The sequence below is a fragment of the Furipterus horrens genome, unplaced genomic scaffold (assembly GCF_987537825.1).
Source record: "Furipterus horrens unplaced genomic scaffold, mFurHor1.1.pri manual_scaffold_4, whole genome shotgun sequence".
Taxonomy (NCBI): domain Eukaryota; kingdom Metazoa; phylum Chordata; class Mammalia; order Chiroptera; family Furipteridae; genus Furipterus; species Furipterus horrens.
The window spans coordinates 3,823,605-3,842,068 of NW_028327174.1; the positions used below are offsets into that span (position 1 = coordinate 3,823,605).

The window sequence follows — 18,464 nt, forward strand, 5'->3', positions numbered from 1 at the left end:
GCTGTGGGGCAGAGCCGGGAGGGCTGCGCCCGCGGGCTGCGGCGGCGCTGCTGGAGGCGCTGGTGCAGGCGCCATGGAGGCGGACGCGGCGCTGAACTCCGAGCGGGGCCGGGGCCCCGAGGAGCGCGCGCGTGCCCTGGCCGAGTTCGCGGCGCTGCACGGCCCGGCGCTGCGCGCGTCGGGGGTCCCCGAGCGGTACTGGGGCCGCCTCCTGCACAAGCTGGAGCACGAGGTGCGGGCCGGGGCGACGCGGGGAGGTCGAGGCGCCTGGCTGGGAGCGCCGGGGCGGCCCGCTCTGGACCCTTCTCCTGGGAAGGGTGTGGGCTGCGGGCCGGCTCCTGGCCGAGAGCTGCTGGGGCTGGGCGGCTGGGAGGCCGGGGCCTCCCGGAGGACACGTGCGGCTGCGGTTGGGAGGCTGTCGGGGCAGCTCGCGATGTGCCCGCGCGTTGCGGGCCGGGGAGCCCGGGCTCAGCGGTCGGGCAGGCCTCGGTGGGAAGCGCCGGGGTGTGTGTCTCGGGGAGCGGGAGGCGCCGTGGCTGGAAGCGGCCGGAGCAGCCGGCAAGGCTTTGATGAGGAAGAGCCACACTTTACCTGACGGCCGACCTTCAGACCTGGCCTCCTCGGCGGTGTGGGAGCTGCCTGAAGTGTGGGGCGTGAGAGCGGCCGCCAGGGCCCCGCGGTGTGACCCCGCGCCGGTGGCCCTGGTCCTGCCCGCACCTGGGGTCGGGCCGGGGCTGCGGGGGGGGTGGGGGGCGGGGGGCTGGGACCAAAGTTGTGGGCCCTGCTGGGGCTGCCAGCAGGCCTGCGAGGAGGAAGAGTCAGCACCCCCATTACACAGTTGAGAAAACTGAGGCTCAGGGAGAGGAAGGGGCTCCCAGTGTGGCGGACTTCGGGATTAGAAGCTTTCAGCCACTGCCTCCCTGTGGGAGAACAGGAGCCCCATGAATTTTTGTGGCTTTAACTGTTGGGGTCATAAAATTCTTTCCTGTCCCCTCATTTGACTTGAGCCTGACTCACCCTTATTTTCCAAGTTTATAAAAAAAAGTCTGGGAGATGGCGCACAGATCTAAAGGAAAATTAGAAGGTCTTAGCTGTTTGTAGGGTCTCTCTTGTTTTGTGGGGACGGGGACAGCTCCGAGCCGATCACCAGCTGCTTTAGCCTGGACCTGCAGAGGGGCTCCAGGTGGGTCCTGGCTGGGGGTGCCGGGGGGAACCTGGGCTTGGGTAGTTTGCTCAGGTGCTAGCCAGTGGGTCCTTCTTAGCTGGAGCCAGGCCTCTCTTCAGGGGGCCGCCTCCTGGGTGATGGGGGGGGGGCACTCTGGAGCCAGGGAAAGGGTGGCCCCCTGAGCCTGGACAAACCCCTCCCTCTCAGCCAGTTTCTCCATCTGTAAAACGGGTTGGATCAGGTACCTTCCTGCTCAAAACACAGGCAGTTGCTATAAAAAAGATACAATGTCAGCAGCAGGCAGTGCATACCTATCTTCTGTAACTATCTTCTGTCACTCCTTCCTGGGAGTGACTTGCCCTCAATTCCCCCCGCATTTCCTGAGCCTTGGTCCCAGGCCTGTGCTGCGTAGGGGGGGACCCCAGCAGTTATTAGTGAGGCTAAAAAGCTCCCCGTGTACTTGGCGACAGGAGCACCACGTGGGAACAAACACCTAGCTCCAGGCCAGCCAGCAGCACAGCCTGCCTTGGGCGAGTCACCCAGCAGAGCCTCTTATCTAGAAAGCAGGACTGGCTGGGCAGGGAGGGGGTGGAGCGGCATGAGACGCCTCAGCTGGTGCCCAGCACCCAGTGGCAGCGCCAGGTCGGTGCCCCTCAGGCCTGCCCGCCACCGCTCCACGACTGGTGTTTGTCCAGGGCCCTCCCTTGCCGCTCTGAGTTATGGGCAGAGCTGTGAGTCACGACTTGGCCTGACCCACCCTGCAGGCATTGTTCCCAGGGAAACCTGCTGCAGCCGGGGGCCCAGGTGTGGGGGGGTGCACACCCACAGCCCAGGCCCCTGCCTTCAGGAAGGGGGGTCTGTGCCAGCCCATCAGCCTTAAAAGAAAGGTTCCCTTGGAAAGCGGGGGTCGGGCCAGGGGGCAGGGGGTGTTTTGAAGTCAGTTTCAGCTCTTCCGTCAGCGTTCACTTCCCAGTTCCACCGGGAAGGGGTGTGGTCGCCCCCACTCCACAGCTGGGGAGAAGGCAGGCCCTCTACCCCACCAGGCCTTTGGCTGCACCCCTGCTCCCTCCTTCCTGTCAGGTTTGGGGGTGAGGGCTGTAGGTTTGGGATTCTGGGTGTAAATTCCAGCCCTGTGAGCTGCTTTTCTCATCTCTGAGCTGGGGGTCCCTCACTGGCCCCCCCAGGCTCTGCGAGGGTTGAAGGAGAGCCCCGAAAGTGCCCGCGCTCTCCTTATCTTGGGAGGAGTCTCGTCTCTGCGGCCCCCCCTGCCCCAGCTCCTTTGCTCCCGCCTGCAGTGCTGCACCTCACCGCCTAGCCACGTGTTTAGATCCCCGCTTCCTCCAGTGCTCACCTCTGACTGTCTCCTCCATGATGTCTCTCCAGGCCCCCCAGCCAGCACCACTTCCCTGGTCCTCCCCAGCGGCCCAGCCCTGCTTGGCTCCGCCGCTCGGCCGTCAGCTCGCTGGGCGAGATCATGATTGATTCCCCCTCACACCCCCAAGGGGCCTGTGGTCCCCAGCCCGCGGGGGCTGCCTGGCGTCCAACTGCTGGGACGAATCTTCCCTGCTTTTACTAGTCATGAGCAGGGGGTGTTAGGAGGGGGCCCAGCCTGTGTTGAGTCCCTGCTGTGTGCCGGGGGCTTGCTGCGCACTGTTGCGCTGACCTCCAGACCAGGGTCCTTCCCTTCCTGTCCCGTCCTGGCCAGGGACCTCAGGAGGCAGGCCCCAGCCGCAAGCAGACTCCTGGTCACCTCCGCCTCGGGGCTGCCTCCGCTGCCCTGGTGTCGGATTGGCTCCTCAGGACAGCGGAACTGGGGGAGATCCCTGGCCACCAAGATCTTGACTTCCATTTACTTCCAGCGTGACCAGAGCAGCCCCTCTGCCTCTTAGGCCTCATTTCCCCTGTAAAGCCAGGGGCCAGAGGGGACATAATTCGATCATGTTTGTGGGCCCCCTTCTCAACATGGGTCCCGCAGGGGAGACTGAATCCCAGCCCTGACTGCTTTCTCTGGGAGCCTCCGTGCCCCGACCTGTGAGATGGGCGGCTGGGCAGTAAATAGGTCCTGGTGCTCCGGACGGGTCTCGTTTGCCTGGGAGGCCGGAAGCGGATGTCCAGGCTGCGGTCAGGGTTCAGGACTGGGGTGATCCTGCAACAACCCCTTCTGCGGCCCCCAGGTTTTCGACGCGGGAGAGATGTTTGGGATAATGCAAGTGGAAGAAGTGGAGGAGGAGGAGGAGAGTGAGGAGGAGGCCGCGCGGGACGCGCACAAGAAGCCCAACCCGGGCCGCGAGCGCTGCTACAAGGTCATCGTGACCAACGAGAACGGGCTCCAGGCGGCCGACCCCAACAGGTAGGGGCCTGGGCGGGGCTCTCGGGGCCAGAGGCCGTTGCAGTCAGCGACACCGCAGCTGCGGGCACTCGTGGGCGTCCCACGTGACGAGCACTTGTTTGTGGCCCCGTGGTTCCACCGGGGCTTCAGGGTTGTGTCGGTCCCGATGCTGGTGACACGCCAGGTTGGCCGTGTTTCGTACCGTCCTGAGGGCAGCGTCCCCATGTCCCGCCGGTCACACGACAGGCGATGAGTTCTGACTTCGCTGATGAGGAAACAGGAAGGACTTGCACACGGTCCTGTGGCTGTTGGGCGTGGGTGTCAGACCCACGGCAGCCTGACCTGTGAACGGGAGCTTCCCCAAGGACCCGGGGCCTCGCCCGCGCCTCCTGAAGCTGAGTCCGGGTGGAGCAGGGAGGCTGTGCCCGCTGTTCTCCGGGGGCTGTGCTCCCAGGATGTGAGAGGTGTGGTCTGGGGAGCCCTCCGGGGAGGACCTGAAGGCCCAGGGTGGGGCGGGGCCTTCTGCAGGGCCACAGGGCAGAGCTGAGCCTGGACCCCGGCTTCCTGCCGCCCAGGGGCCACGGGGGGCCGTCAGCCAGGACTGGCCTGCAGGCGCCCCTGCCCGGCTTTGTGGGGAGCTTCAGAGAATGTTGCTGGCCTCGGAGAGTCATCGGGCTGTGTCCCAGGCTCTTCAGGGAAGGGGCTGGCCTCCTTCATGTGCCGTGAGGCGGTGGGCGCGGCCGCACAGGCAAGGACAGCGGCGGCCACCTCTGCCCACTCACGGGAACGTGCAGGCTCTTTCTGTTCGGGTCAGAGCCACCGGCCTCCGTGTGTGCCTGGCCGTCCCCGCCTGTGCGGGCCTGGGGTGAGTCGGGCACTGTGGCCACCCCGAGAGGCCCCTGCACCGCGCACCACCACCGCCAGGTTTGGGAGGGGTGGGGGGATCCCTGGGTCTTTCTCCCCCCAGGCCTCTGAGGCTCCCCTGGTGGCAGACCCGACCGCTGTCCTCTTGGCTGCCCTTCCGCGTACAGGGCCCCTCGCGCGCACCTGTCCGCTGGCTCTGCACCGCTCACGTGGTCATCAGCTCTAGGCAGACAGGAGGGATGCATTTCCGTTTGTTTCAGGCTCTACAAACAGAAAGGAACACAGTTGTCCCACAGATGCCAAAATCCGCAGGTGCTCCTGCCCCCAGCGTAGAAGGGCGTAGTACAGGGTGGGCAAAGCAGGTTTACAGCCGTGGGCACGCGGAACAGTTTATTCTTGTATTATTACACGTTAATTATTATATTATTTTCCGTACGAGCCACTGTAAACCTGCGTTTGCCCGCCGTGTATTGGCCTGTAACCTCGCATATCCCGCCCTTATCACGCTGCCTACACCGTCCACGTTACGGGAACAGATGTAACGCTACGTTGTGTGGGAGAGGGTGCCTAGCCCTCCAGGCCTGACTACGTGGTGGCGCACGTGGGCAACTATGTAACGGTTTTCCAATGTTTTTGATCCGAAGTTGGTTGAAACCCGTGGATACAGGGGGCCGACTGTGTAAGCACAATAAAGTCAATACAGCGACCCCTCCCTTATCCCGGGTGTCACGTTCTAGACCCCCCGCGGTAGGTGAAAATCCGCGAAGTAGGAACCTTACATTTATTTTAGTATTTATATACACTTTAAGGCTTTAGAAACCCTTCCCACACACTTATAAACCGTTCCCAGTCCCTTATTAACCTTTCCCACTCCCTTATTAACCTTTTCCACACTTACATAAACACTACTTATGTTCTTAAACATATTCTACACCCTTAAACCTACGTCACTTTAACATACGTATACAGTACCGCAAAATCCCGCGACATAGCAAAAATCCGTGATCATTAATTAAATATAATATTTTACAAAACCCCGCGGACAGTGAGGCCACGGTGAGGGAGCCGCGACGCAGCGAGGGACGGCTGTACTGCCGAACTGGCTCCTCCGAGGGAACCGGGAGTGTGGCCCCAGGCGCCCCTGCGTGTGTGCGGGGCCTGAAGCCTCTGGAAAAAAGGCCTTAGTGCCTCCCAGAAAGCGCCCGGATGCGAATGAGCACCGCATGGCCGCCCCTTTGCACGCGCGCCTGCCCCTGGCCTCCCCGCGTGCGCAGCCCCTGCTCCGGCTGAGCTCCAGGCTGCAGGTGACAAGGCGGGGGCGGGGCCAGAGTCCCGTGGCGGACCCTGGCGGTGACTGCTGCACCACAGAGGACGCCAGGACTTGGTGTCCCCCAGCACGCTGTGTGTGTTGTCCCGTTGGACGCCGCATCAGCCCGGGGCTAGGGCGTGGGGCCCCTGTTGCCCTGTTTTAGAAACTGGAAGCGGGAGAGGCCCATGCCCATGGCCACCCAATGAGTGGTTGGCATAGCCTGGGTCCCCACCCAGACCCACTGCTGCTGGGGACCAAGTCTGGGGCTGGGTGCCAGTCCCAGCCACAGCCCCAGGCCCCTTCCTTATCCTCACCTGCTGGCTGTGCCCGTGTGGCGGGCTCACGCCCCTGTGGCCTGTGCCTGCAGCATCTTCCTCATCGACCACGCGTGGACGTGCCGCGTGGCGCACGCCCGCCAGCAGCTGCACCAGGTGCCTGGCCTGCTGCACCGCATGGCCAACCTGATGGGCGTCGAGTTCCACGGGGAGCTGCCCAGCGCGGAGGCCGTGGACCAGGTGCTGGAGGAGATGTGGAAGTTCAACCAGACCTACCAGCTGTCCCACGGGGTGAGTGCGCAGCCGGGCCCCCGGGGCGCAGAGGACAGACACGGAGACAGGCCTTCACTGCCCGTGCGGCCAGCCCAGAGCCTTCACCCCACCAGAGAGCAAACTCGCCTTCTCCCGTGGCCCATTGAAACCCCTCCGGTCCTTGTGGCTTTGTCATGGGCCCGATCCTCCGCCGTGGACCAGCCAGTGCCAGGGACCCAGGTGCCTGCTCGGCTGCTGGTCCTGTCTCCCGGCCTGCGTGGTGCTCGCTGCCCCCAGGGGAAGAGTTGAGGACTGTCAGACGTGTCCCTGGGCTTCTGTCAATCACGCCGCCCGGCCTCCCAGACTCACCCTCGGACTCCCGCCCTCCCTGCGTTTAGGTTGGAAAACAATTTGTGTCCCATGAGCTCAGCCTAGATGTCACCTCCCGCAGACGCACGTCTCCCCCGTCCCCCCACCCCGGCATACACAGGACTGCACTCCCTGTAGCTGCTGGGCCGCGTGCCTGGTTTCCACGCGCCTTTAGCACACGGCCGGCCGCCCTGGTGTCTGCTGGCCTGAGTCCTGGTCTGCAGGGCGGGGCCCCCGCCCCAGGTGCCCCTGGTTCAAGCGCCTGGGGGGTAGGTGGTGAGGGGCGCTCACGGCTCAGGGGCGGTGGTTGGTGCCGGGCAGTGGGCGGGCGGAGGACGAGACCGCACGTGTCCTGCCCGCAGACGGCCGAGGAGAAGGAGCCGGTGTGGTACATCATGGACGAGTTCGGCTCGCGCATCCAGCACTCGGATGCGCCCAGCTTCGCCACCGCGCCCTTCCTCTACATGACCCAGCAGGTGGCCTACACGCTGCTGTGGCCCCTGAGGGACCTGAGCACGGGCGGTGAGTCAGACGCCCGCCTGCCCCGGGGCGTGGGCCGGCCGCGACCCCTGCCCCCACTGATGGGCACGTGTGTCTCGGTGCAGAGGAGGTGACCCGGGACTTCGCCTACGGAGAGACAGACGCTCTGGTCCGGAGGTGCAGGCTGCTGCCGTGGGTGCCCGCCGACATGCTGGGCCTCAGCTCCTGCACGCCGGAACCGCCCGAGGAGCACTACCGGGTGAGGCCCTGCGCCCTCTGCCCCTCACCCCTGGGCCTGGTGGCCTGGTGGCTTCTAGAACGTTCTCCATTCAGTCACCAGGTGTCATTGCACGACACCGGCTACTGTCGGGATGGAGAAGAGTTGGGGAGTGGCTGGGAGACCAGGGCTCAGGGCTCAGGAGCGAATGGGAGCTGCCTGTGTGGACGCTGGTGGGCGTCCTGCCCAAGCCCCGTCCCCGGGGGTGGCGCTGGGAGCCGTCCTTCCAGAGGGTCAGGTAGAGCTGGGTGCTGACGTCAGGGCTGCTCTGCCTCGTGTTCGTCTCCTCGGCTGCTAACACCTCCCGCCCCAGGCACGGGAAGACACTGTATTCAAATACTGGGCGGCCTGGTTTCTGGCCAGCAGTCGGCCCCCAGCAGGTCGTCGTTAACGGCCAGCAGAGGTGCTTCCAGTCCCTGCACAGCCTCTCGGTCAGGGGCCCCCAGGACACAGCCGGCCCCTCACAGGCGCCAGGCCGCCGGGAGAGTTAGGCAGGGCCTGGTCGGGGAGTCAGCGCCAACCAGGCCTGGGGTTGCGGGCGGGGCGGGGGGGGGGCGTCTCTAGGAACAGCCCCAGGCAGGGGGTCTCGCGGCCTCTGGTCTCCTGCCACTGCTTGCTGTTGGCTGATCGCAGCTGGAAACCAGGTGACGAGGGAGCCACTGCTCAGCACTTCATGGGCGCGTTCTGTTGCAGCCCTTACAGCGGTAGGACTTCCAGTCCTGCTTTTATCTTCCTTTTACTGGGGTGGGGGAAACTGAGGTCCAGAGAGTGCTCGTGGGAGAACGGGAGTCCAACGCCAAGGGGACCTGATAGCTTGTGAGCAGAGGCCACGTGTGCCACACACACCACACCCACCCACTCACACACACCATGCATACACACCACACGCCACACGCGCTCACGGGCCGCGCAGAGGGCACCGGGCGGGGTGAGCGAGTTGACGGGAGGCAGCGTGGGAAGCGCTATGTGGCGCCGGCGGTCCTATGAGCGCCGCTGCCGGGGTGGCCCTGTGGGTTCTGTGTTGTCCCCGTGGTGCTGGCCTGAGCTAACCATCTGAAAGGTCAGTGTCTTGGGCTCGGAGAGCGCCTGCGCTTAGTAGGGGCTTAGTGAGGGCTTTAAGAAATGCGTGCGTACCAAGGCGCGAGGCTTCCTGATCTTGGGCTCGCTTGTTAAGGGAACATGAGTTAGAAGGTCTCTCCTTCTCAGGTCACCCTCTTGTGGTCAGGAAGGGGAGACAAGGGGCCAGGCCCTGTGGGGGCGCCCCGGTTGGTTCCCATTGACCCGCCTGGGCCCCGGCCCCCGCACTGGTTAGTTACCGCCGCCGTAACAGAGCCCTCCAGCTCCCGAGAGCAAGCGTTTGTCGTCCGGCGCCGTTTCTGTGGGACGGGGTATGGAGAGCGGCCCTGACGCACAGTCAGCCTGTCGGCCCGGCCGTGTCCTCGGAGGCCCCGGGGGCCGCCGCCCCGCGCCTGTGCCTGGCCACATGGTGCTGGCTGGGGGCAGGAGGCCTCAGTCCTCCCGTGGGGGGTCCCCACAGCGCTGCCTGAGTGTGCCCCTGAGGTGGCAGCTAGCTGCTCTCAGAGAGGGAACCCGAGGGAAATGGGGAGGCAGCCGCGCGGCCTGTGGTCAGGTCGCGTGGTGATCTCGTTTTTATTGGCTAGAATTCAGCTGTTTTACAGGGAGCATCAGCGCTGGTGGGCGTGGCTTAAACCTCCGCACTGCCTGAGCTCCCGTGGGGGCTCCCCGAGGACCAGCAGCGCCCTCCCGGGCAGCCGGGCCCCTCCACCGCCTGTGTTTGGGGGAGCCGTGAGAAGACTGAGAACAATGTTGGTGGTGCTCTTTTGAGGCAAAAAGGGCGATTCAGCACCTGAGGGGCCTTGAGCCCCACAACCCCTGGGTGGGGTGGCCAGAGGGCTCTGGTGAAAGGCACCACGCCGTGAGGTCTGGGTGTGCCCCCCAAGTCCTAAACCTAGGCTGGAGAGGTGCGTAGTCACTGGCTTCCTTCCTCAAAGGTCTGTTTCTACCTTTATGTCTTTCCTTCCAGGCCATTTTGGAGGAAAACAAGGAAAAGCTGCCAGTGGCCATCGACCCAGTGGTGCACCCCTGTGACTACACGTTCAGGTGCGTAGCCCCTTCCCAGCTGCAGGAGGTCTGTGCTCAGTCACTGCGCGCGCTCGCTCTCGCTCTCACACACACGCACGTGTGCACGCACACACACCCCAGCTCCCACGGCTCCCAGAACAGTGCCTGGCACACGGCAGCGCTCAGTAGGTCTGCTCTGTCCTGGTGGCACCACAGTGACTGAGATACCAGAGGTGGTGTTCTCAGGGTCACAGAGAGAATGCTATAAAAAGTAAGGGGTGAGGACTTCCGGCCAAGATGGAGGCTTAGACGGACACGCTAGGTCTCCCTCTACAACTATAGAGAAATACAACTACTTCAAAACAAAGGATAACTAGAAATTCCAGAAAATAAAACTACACGGAAGTCCAACATATGAAGTTATAAACCAGCGGTGCCATTTGGGCAGGTAAGAGTTAAAGAGGGCAGTGCTGTTTGCGGTCGCACCTGAGACAGCGGCGGGGGCGGCGAAAAGGCCGGGCGGCAGTCAAGCCCCTGGCGGTGCGCGACCCCGGCGAGGAATCCCGGCTACGCAAGCCCCTGGCGGTGCGCGACCCCGGCGAGGAATCCCGGCTACGCAAGCCCCTGGCGGTGCGCGACTCCGGCGCTGGGGAGAGCAGCCGCCGCATCGCCTTGAACAGTGAGGCCCAGGGGGGGGCGGGAGGACGGACCCCGGTCTCCTAGCTGAATAACTGTGTGAATCCATCTTGGAACCCCGCCCCCAAAGAAAGCACCACAGGGCTGCGAAATAGGTCGCGGACAGGCAGGCGCCGGTCGCTAATTTGTGACGCGTACACAGGCACCGCCCCCACAGCCAGCCCAAGAAAACAAAACGCATCTGTCAAAATGAGGCAGGCAACTATAGAAATACCGGTAACACAACTCACCAGGCAGCAGATAGAGAACCTGACAGATGAACAGATAAGAAACCTGTCAGAGGCTCAGTTCTGGGCCATTGTTATCAGGTGGCTTACAGAATTCACAAAAGAGCAGGAAAAAGATATGAAAGAAGCGAAAAACTTTCATAACGAAAGGAACAAAACCGCATACGAGACAGACGGAAAGGAAATAAAATCCAGAGTTCATTTCAACAAACTGGAATATGGAGAAGGAACAAGCAGTCCACCAATGCAGCGAGAGGAAATGGGAAGCAACAATGAAAGGATCAGAAACCTCTGGGACAGCTATAAAAGGCCCAACATAAGAATCATTGGTTTGCCAGAGAATGAGGAAGATGAACTAGAACTTGAAAAATTGAGTGAAAATATAATAAAGGAGAACTTCCCAGACTTGGGGAAGGGAATAGACCTGCAGGTCCAGGAAGCAAGGAGAGTTCCCAAGAGACTGGACCCAGGGAGAACCACTCCAAGACACATTATAATCAAAATGTCAAAAATTAAAGATAAAGAGAGAATCTTAAAAGCAGCAAGAGAGAAGAAAAGAATTATGTACAAAGGGGTCCCAATTAGACTATCAGCTGACTTCTCAAGGGAAACCCTACAGGCAAGAAGAGACTGGCAAGAAATATTCAAAGTAATGAAAATCCAAAACCTACAACCACGAATACTCTATCCAGCGAAATTGTCATTCAGAATAGAAGGGCAGAGAAAGTGTTTCCAGGACAAAATAAAACTGAAAGAGTTCATTAGATCCAAACCACTGTTATATGAGATGTTAAAGGGACTGGTTTAAAAAAAAACAGAAGCTAGGGAGATGAAACAAAGGCAAACTAAATAGGCAACGAGAGTGGAAGAGGAACTGTGGGTACGGGAAGCATATTGGGGGGAGGTCAACAGGGAGGGGGAATGGGGAAAGGGAGGGAGATGATATAGGAATTGGGGATCAAGGTAGGAGGGAATGGAATAGACGGAGAGAGGTTGGGAGGAACTGTATGCACAACTAATGGACATAATCTAAAAGGGGGGGACAACTGGAGGGAGGGGGGCCACCGGGTGGAGGGGAGCAGAGGGAAGGGAAATTGGCACAAATGTAATAATTTAATCAATAAAACACATTAAATCTGAAAAAAATAAAATAACAGTTTAGAAAAAAAAAAAAAACAAAAAGTAAGGGGTGAGCAGGGCCCTGGAGGGACAGTGTAAGCTCACCCTTGGAGGACAGAAACAGGCTGTGGGAACGCAGGGCGGCAGGCAAAGGGCCAGCCCAAAGCTGGTCCCACCGCGTCCCTGTCCCAAGGCGCGGGCCGTGGTGTCCCTGGCTCCGCCAGGTGGGGTTGCTCTGCATGCCTGGGTTCCCAGTGTGTCCATCGGTCCTGGAGTGGAAACAGCCAGGCCTGTGTACGCCGGCCCCTCCTGGAGGCTGGGGGCCTCGTGCTGAGCATGACCTGCTGGGCACCTAGGAAAGGCGCCCGGGCTGCCGGGAGGGCTGTGCAGGTGTCTGCAGGTGGGGCTGGCCGGTCACAGACAGCAGGCAGGCCAGCCCAGGCTGCCCCCTGGTCACCCAGCCCCAGCCCCGTGGAAGCGGATGCTCCTGTCTGTGGGTGAGGACGTGAAGGTGCAGAGCAGTCGGAGCCGAGTCCAGCTCAGCCGGGGTGACCTGGCGTCTGCCTCCAGTGGGAGCCCCTCCCCTGGCTGCCCAGGCCTGTTCCCGCCAGAAAGGGCCACACGCTCCACTCCGCTGCTGCCGCCGTTTGGGGGTTTCTTCCCACTGCCCTCTGCCCGCCCCTTCACTGAGGCGCACTACCCAGCGTCCCTCCACCTCCTTGGGGTCAGAGGCCGCCTGAGGCCCCCTCAGGTCCTGCTCCGGTCCTGCCCGAGCAGCCTGGCTCCTGCCCTCTGTTCCTCCCCTGGAACCCGTCCCAGGCTGGGTCCCTCCTGCTTCCACACTCCACCTGTTGCTTTCAAATTGGGGCTGACCCCACCCCCACCCCCTGCAGCAGACGGGCTCCCAGGCCCGTCCATACCTCCGCCCAGGGCCAGCACAGGCCCGGCCGGCAGGCACCGCGAGCTCCAGTGCAGAACGAGGCCTTCAGGGCGCTGGTCTCAGGCACCTGGGGCAGCAGCCCCCTTCTCAAGGGTCCAGTTCTTGGCGTGTCTCTGGGAAATGCGTGGTGTCGGCCTGTCCTGTGTTCCCGCTGGGAGGAGAGAGCTGCACCTGTTCAACACGCAGTTTTGCCGTTTCACCTGAACGGCGAGTGTGGCCCCCTTACAGGTGGGGTCCCAGGGAGCGGGTTTCCGCCCGACTGGCCGACGGCAGCCCCCCTCTGCCTGCAGGGTCTACACGGACGTGCAGCAGGTGCTCAGCCACCTCACCCACCCTCGCTTCACCTTCACACAGAGCGAGGCGGATGCTGACATCCTCTACCCCTTCTCACACTTCAAGGACTACAGGTGAGGCGCCTCCCGGCCGCCCCCGCACGCAGCCCCCGGGCTGAGCCGCCGCCCCGAGCCCCGGCCCCCAAGTCCCAGCCCCTGAGCCGCCCACCGCCCGGCCGCAGGAGGCTCAGCCAGGAGAGGCCGCGCGTGCTGCTGAACCAGTTCCCCTGCGAGAGCCTGCTGACGGTGAAGGACTGCCTGGCCTCCATCGCGCGCCGGTCGGGGGGCCCCGAGGGCCCGGCCTGGCTGCCTCGCACCTTCAACCTGCACACTGAGCTACCCCAGTTTGTCAGCTACTTCCAGCAGCGGGAGAGACGGTAAATGCCCCCCACCCACTGCCCCCAGCAGCCGCAGGGTCTGGGCCTCACCCGGAGCGCCGCCCCCTTGGTTCCAGCAGACGCCTCCCTGTTCCCCAAGGCCCAGCCTCTTGCCTCCCTGAGGAGGCTGGGTGTCCCTCTGCTGCCATGGTCCTGGGGAGATGTGGCCTGGGAGGGTGGCCCCGGGCGCTACCCAGCCAGCCCCTCTGCTCCCAGTGGCGAGGACAACCACTGGATCTGCAAGCCCTGGAACCTGGCGCGCAGCCTGGACACTCACGTCACCAGGAGCCTGCACAGCATCATCCGGCACCGCGAGAGCAGCCCCAAGGTGCGCCCCGGCCGTGCGAGGGGCGCTGGGTGCACAGGCTGGCCACCGGGCGCGGGGGGACTCGGGGGTCGAGGCCTGTGTCCCAGTGTTGAGATGATGAGTCACTCAGCTCATAGGAGTCTCTGCAGCCCCCACCCCAGGGCCCCCACTGCCCTGCGAGCAGGGAGGGGCCGTGACAGTCCGTGAGGGGAGGGAGGCTCGGTCAGAGCCGGCCTGGATATGTCTGACCTCAGAGTCCCCGCTCGGCGCATCACGGGTGACCACATGGCAGGAGGGAGATGGCCAGGCCAGGGGGCACCGCAGAGCCTGTGCCGGGGAGTTTGAGGGCACGAGACCGGGCGCCTGGGGAGAGGCCGCGGGAAGCGTGTCACGGGCTGGGCACTGGGGGTCTCTGGCCATGCGATGGGGAGCTGGTGGATTTAAGCCTGAGAACGTGTTCAGTTTCCCAAACCTAAAAGCTGGTGGGATCTTCTTCCATTAAAGCAAAGGAGAAGATAAGTCACCCCGGCCAGACGAGGGCAGGAGGGGCTGCGGACGCATGCCCGTTCCCCCAGGATGTGGGGGCGCCAGCCGGCTGGCTCACGAGCGTGAGCCCACAGCTGGGAGGCCCGGGGGGGGGGGGGCAGAGCCTGCCGTGAGCCCGCGTCTGTGCCCCCCCAGGTTGTGTCCAAGTACATTGAAAGTCCTGTCTTGTTCCTCCGAGAAGACGTGGGGAGGGTCAAGTTCGACATCCGCTACGTCGTGCTGCTGCGCTCGGTGAGGCCCCTGAGGCTGTTCGTGTACGACGTGTTCTGGCTGCGCTTCTCCAACCGGTAAGCGGGGGCGGGCGGCCCGGGGGCCAGGGACGGAGACCCAGCCCCGGAGCGCCTTCCCCACGCACCCGCAGGGGCCCCGCCAGGCGCCTCAGCCGCCGTGAGGGGTGTGAGCGCTCCTCACAAAGCAGGCACCCCCGCCTGGGGGTCGCGGTGAGGTTCACGGGCCTGCAGGGAGCCCCCGTGGGGGGCTGTGGGGGGACCGGTGCCTGCCTGGGGGACCCACTCAAGGGTCTGCCTGCTTGTCCCGCAGGCCCTTCACCCTCGACGACTTGGACGACTACGAGAAACACTTCACGGTCATGAACTACAGCGCGGACGCGGTGCTGAAGCAGGTGGGCGCCTGGCAGGGCCTGGAAGCCCCGGCCGTCAGCCTGTCTACGGAGCGGGCTGTGCAGGCAGAGGGGCCCCCCTGCGGTCCCGAGGGGCGCACACTGCGTGAGGTGACGGGGGCGGCCCCAGGCTCTCCAGGGAGTCGGAGCCAACCAGGCCATCGGCCTGGCCCGGAAGCACTGACCGCCCTTCATTCAGAACCTTCCAGGCACCAGGGCAGGGGGCGGGGAGGCACAGAGGTACCTGTCACACGGCCCACACGGCGGGGGTAGGGGAGGCGGAGGCCTGCGATCCTGCCTGGTTTCTCCGCCCGCCCCGCACTGCCTGGGCGCTGGGACCAAAGGGGCATCAGGGCAAAGCCCCTTCCAAGGTGGGTGCACCCGCCCCAGCGGGCCAGCGGTGCGCCTGGGGCAGCTCCGCCCGCCTGGGCACAGGCAGGGCCAGCTTTGGGTGGGCCGGGAGGAAAGGAGAAACGGGCCACTTGACACCTCGTCCCCAAAGCCCGCTCACCTGTTGGCTGGTCCAGGGCAGTTTGAGAGACAGGCAGTAGGGCACGCCCACTTGCCCCCCAACCCCCACATATGCCCCGCCACAGGCCTGGTGATGGCCTTCTCCCCGCACCGGCTGGGTGGCCACTGTCCCAGCTGTGGCGATGTCCAGGCACCTCTTGATTCTTTGCAGCAAGGGTTCACCCCTAAGCAAGTCAAGGGGCTGTTCTGCATACTCAGGTTTTCCTGTGAACAGTATCCCATGGAACAAACCGGCCGCAGCTTTCTGCTGCCGAGCAGCGTGGTTTCAGACTGGCCACCCCGGTGCGTGTAGCCGCAGGCCAGTCGCAGGTCACGCGCGTCTCACTCGATCACAGACCTTGAGGTCATTTCTGGGTTGTCGCTGTTGTGCACTTACTGCCCTGGTCACACTCGGAGACGCCCTTGAGGGCAGATGCCCACGTGCACACCCCAGTGGGGGCTGGTGCCTCGTGTCCTGAGCTGTCGATGACCAGTCCCTGTGACCCTGAGCTGTCACCGGGGCCCCGGAACGTTGTTGGGTGTTGTCTCTGGGGGATCCGAGTGTCTTCCTGCTGTGTTGTGAATGTGTCGTGCTGAGGGTCACGTTGCTCCTGAAGCCCCCATGTGTGGAGGCGTGTCCAGGGCGGAGAGGGGCAGTGCTGGTTCTTTCCGGAGAAACCTGCGCCGGCTGCTGGCCTGCTCAGGTGTGTTCTGGGTCAAGCCTGAGCCTGAGAAGACGTTGCTGCCCTCTGGCCCTGTGAGCTGCCGAGCCAGGAGCTCAGTCCTGGCCCTGCGGATGCGGGTCCCAGGGCTGCCTCCCCTGCGCTGTCCTGACACGGGCGTGGTGACCTGTCGGCCTGACCTCACAGTCCACCGAGCCCTTGGCATTTCCTGTCTCACTGGAGGCTCACAGCAGCCCTGCAACACTGGGCAGGGAGCACTGTCCCATTTTATAGCTAAAGACGTCGAGGCGCCAGAGCTCACACCCCCGTCTCCTGCTGCCCAGGGGTCGGGTGGGCAGGCTGCTGGTGCTGACCTGTGATCCCAGTGAGTGTCAGGCCCATGTCATGGCAGGGCAGAGCAGAGCATGACGGGCCCTGTTTCTGTCGCAGGTGCACTATGATGAGTTCATTCCTGAGTTTGAGAAGCAGTACCCAGAATTCCCCTGGAAGAGCGTCCAGGTAAGTCCTGAGCAAAGCTGGAGCGGCCAGGGCCTCCGCTGTGGGCTAGTGGTAGAGGTAGGAGGTGCTCATTCTGGGTGGTTCTGCTCCTCCCACTGAGGCTAGTGAAGGAGATGGTGTGGGGTGTCGTTGGGGGTGGTATTCAGGGCACCCTTGGGACAGCCAGACGGCTCCAGGCCTTGCCTGTCCCAGGAACTGGAAACCTAAGGAGGCAGTGGGGTGCAGGCTGGCTCCAGGCCCTGGAGTGGGCCCTCGTGGCGCCCCGCACACCTTGGTGCAGAGGGGAGCCACGGGGCCTTCGAGGCAGGGGACGGAGGCAGGTGGGTGAGAGGGGTGGCGTCAGGCTCAGGTGGCTCTGGCCAGGTCTGGAGACACGGAGGATGTTGGAGGAGGTGACTTAGGCCATCTGGGGGCTGGGGCTGCGGAAGGGGCAGCAAACCCCACGTGGAGCGGCCACCCTGGGGAGCTGGTCCCAGCACCAGCCATGCAGGCCCCCTGACCTGGCCTCCTCTGGCCCCCAGGCTGAGATCTTCCAGGCCTTCACGGAGCTGTTCCGGGCGGCGTGTGCTAAGCCGCCACCGCTGGGCCTCTGCGACTACCCGTCCTCCCGGGCCGTGTATGCCATCGACCTCATGCTGAAGTGGGACAGCCATGCAGATGGTGAGGGGAGCTCCCCGTAACCCAAACACCGCCCCAGTCACCCAGAGCCGGCACCCCACTCCCCGCCCCCGTCAGGGGACACAGAGAGGGCGTTGCCAGTCAGTGCTGCCTGGGTTGTCCTTTGCCTCTAGTGAGCCAGGAGACCTGGGTCTGCAGAGGCCCCCCATCGAGGGGTGATAGCCGCAGGAAGGGGGGGGTGGGCAGAGGGCAGGGGCCAACACCCTGCTGAGCCTGCAGCTCTGCCGCCTGTGAGCCAAGGAGCAGGCAGAGCTGGAGGTGGTGGCTCAGGAGAACCCCGGGCAGAGGCCCTCCGGCCTTTCCCTGGAGGAGCAGAGCTCAGGCCCCAGCCCAGCCCGGCCCCCCAAGAGTGAGCTGCCCGCGCTTTGTGCCGTCAGGGAAGCAAGCGATGCAGCCGCAGATCCTGGAGGTGAACTTCAACCCTGACTGTGAGCGCGCCTGTAGGTACCACCCGACCTTCTTCAACGACGTCTTCAGCACCTTGTACCTGGATGAGCCCAGCAGCTGCCACGTCACCCGCCTGGCCTAGGCGCTTGCAGGCCCTTCTGCTTGTTCTTCCAGCCTCAGGTCTCTGAGCTGCTTCTGCAAGGTCTCCCTCCTCCCCCTCCCCCTCCCCCTCCGCCTCCTCCACCTTCCGGACACAGGGGGGCCACGTCCCAGCTTCACAGCTGGGGTGCAGGGTCCTCGGCCCCCTCGTAGGTCAGGAACAGGCCGGTCACACTGTCCCGGGTGGAGGGCCAGGCTGCTGTCCACACCCCCGCTGCACCGTCTGTGCGGTGATTCCTCCCAGCTCAGCCCAGGGCTTTATCACTGAGAGTTTGGTTTCTGGGCTGCCGTGTTTCTTGGGGTGTTAGGGAAAGAGGGGTTCTGGGGGGTGTGATGAGGTGTTCTCTGGGAGCCCAGGCCTGGGCTGGCTCTTGTCCAGAGAGTCTGCTTGTGCACCCTGGCTCCCCCAGAGCAAGGATCAGGCTCCCTGACCCCTCCCTCGGGGCCCTGGATGACAGGTGTTCCTAGAACACTGGGGAACCTGCTTGCCAGACCCAGCCTTCTCCCCCACCCCCACCCCAGCTCAGTCGGAACCTTCACCAGCAAACCTGAGCTCCGGGGCAGGACGCTGCTGCCCTTTGTTGCTGATGCTTTGCCATTTAGTGAGGGCCAGCCCGTCCTGTCCCTGTGGTCCCAGGCGCCTCCCTGGCACTACTGTGGTTCCGTCCTTGTCTGAGCTTGGGTGCGCTTTGTCAAGGGGACCAGTGTGGGCAGCAGAGCACCAGGTAGTGGACAGCTTCGAAAGATGCTTCCACTGAGAACTTCATTAGTCAGACGCCATCTACCAGAGTCTGGAGTCAATGCTGGATTGCTGTTACTCTTTCGTTTACGGGAAGAAAATATAAAATTCTTGTTGTCAACGTTTCTGAAATTTGGAGTCAGGTGCCAGCATAATGTGTGGCCGCAATGGCTGGGCCCAGCTCCTGGGAGGTGGGCAGTGGCCCCGGCGGGGCGGGGCGGCGTGCTGAGCTTCGCTGTGCCTGT

The 18,464-nt window shown here is 63.5% G+C and overlaps 1 protein-coding gene across 2 annotated transcripts in view; it reads left to right on the forward strand.

Moving 5' to 3' along the window:
- The window catches only part of TTLL12 (tubulin tyrosine ligase like 12), a 21,195-nt gene continuing 2,731 nt past the window's right edge, over window positions 1-18,464 (forward strand). The window contains exons 1-14 of one of the 2 annotated variants that reach the window (XM_090272285.1): window positions 1-232; window positions 3,340-3,515; window positions 6,035-6,233; window positions 6,926-7,085; window positions 7,169-7,302; window positions 9,365-9,441; window positions 12,675-12,791; window positions 12,899-13,093; window positions 13,310-13,421; window positions 14,082-14,233; window positions 14,487-14,568; window positions 16,188-16,256; window positions 16,778-16,916; window positions 17,312-17,501. In XM_090272285.1, coding sequence (XP_090128411.1) covers window positions 74-232; window positions 3,340-3,515; window positions 6,035-6,233; window positions 6,926-7,085; window positions 7,169-7,302; window positions 9,365-9,441; window positions 12,675-12,791; window positions 12,899-13,093; window positions 13,310-13,421; window positions 14,082-14,233; window positions 14,487-14,568; window positions 16,188-16,256; window positions 16,778-16,916; window positions 17,312-17,463 — 1,923 coding nt within the window. In that variant the 5' untranslated portion in view covers window positions 1-73 and the 3' untranslated portion in view covers window positions 17,464-17,501. Of the gene's footprint in view, window positions 233-3,339; window positions 3,516-6,034; window positions 6,234-6,925; window positions 7,086-7,168; window positions 7,303-9,364; window positions 9,442-12,674; window positions 12,792-12,898; window positions 13,094-13,309; window positions 13,422-14,081; window positions 14,234-14,486; window positions 14,569-16,187; window positions 16,257-16,777; window positions 16,917-17,311; window positions 17,539-18,464 lie in introns of those variants that run through there. The other variant, XM_090272284.1, reaches the window with a different exon arrangement.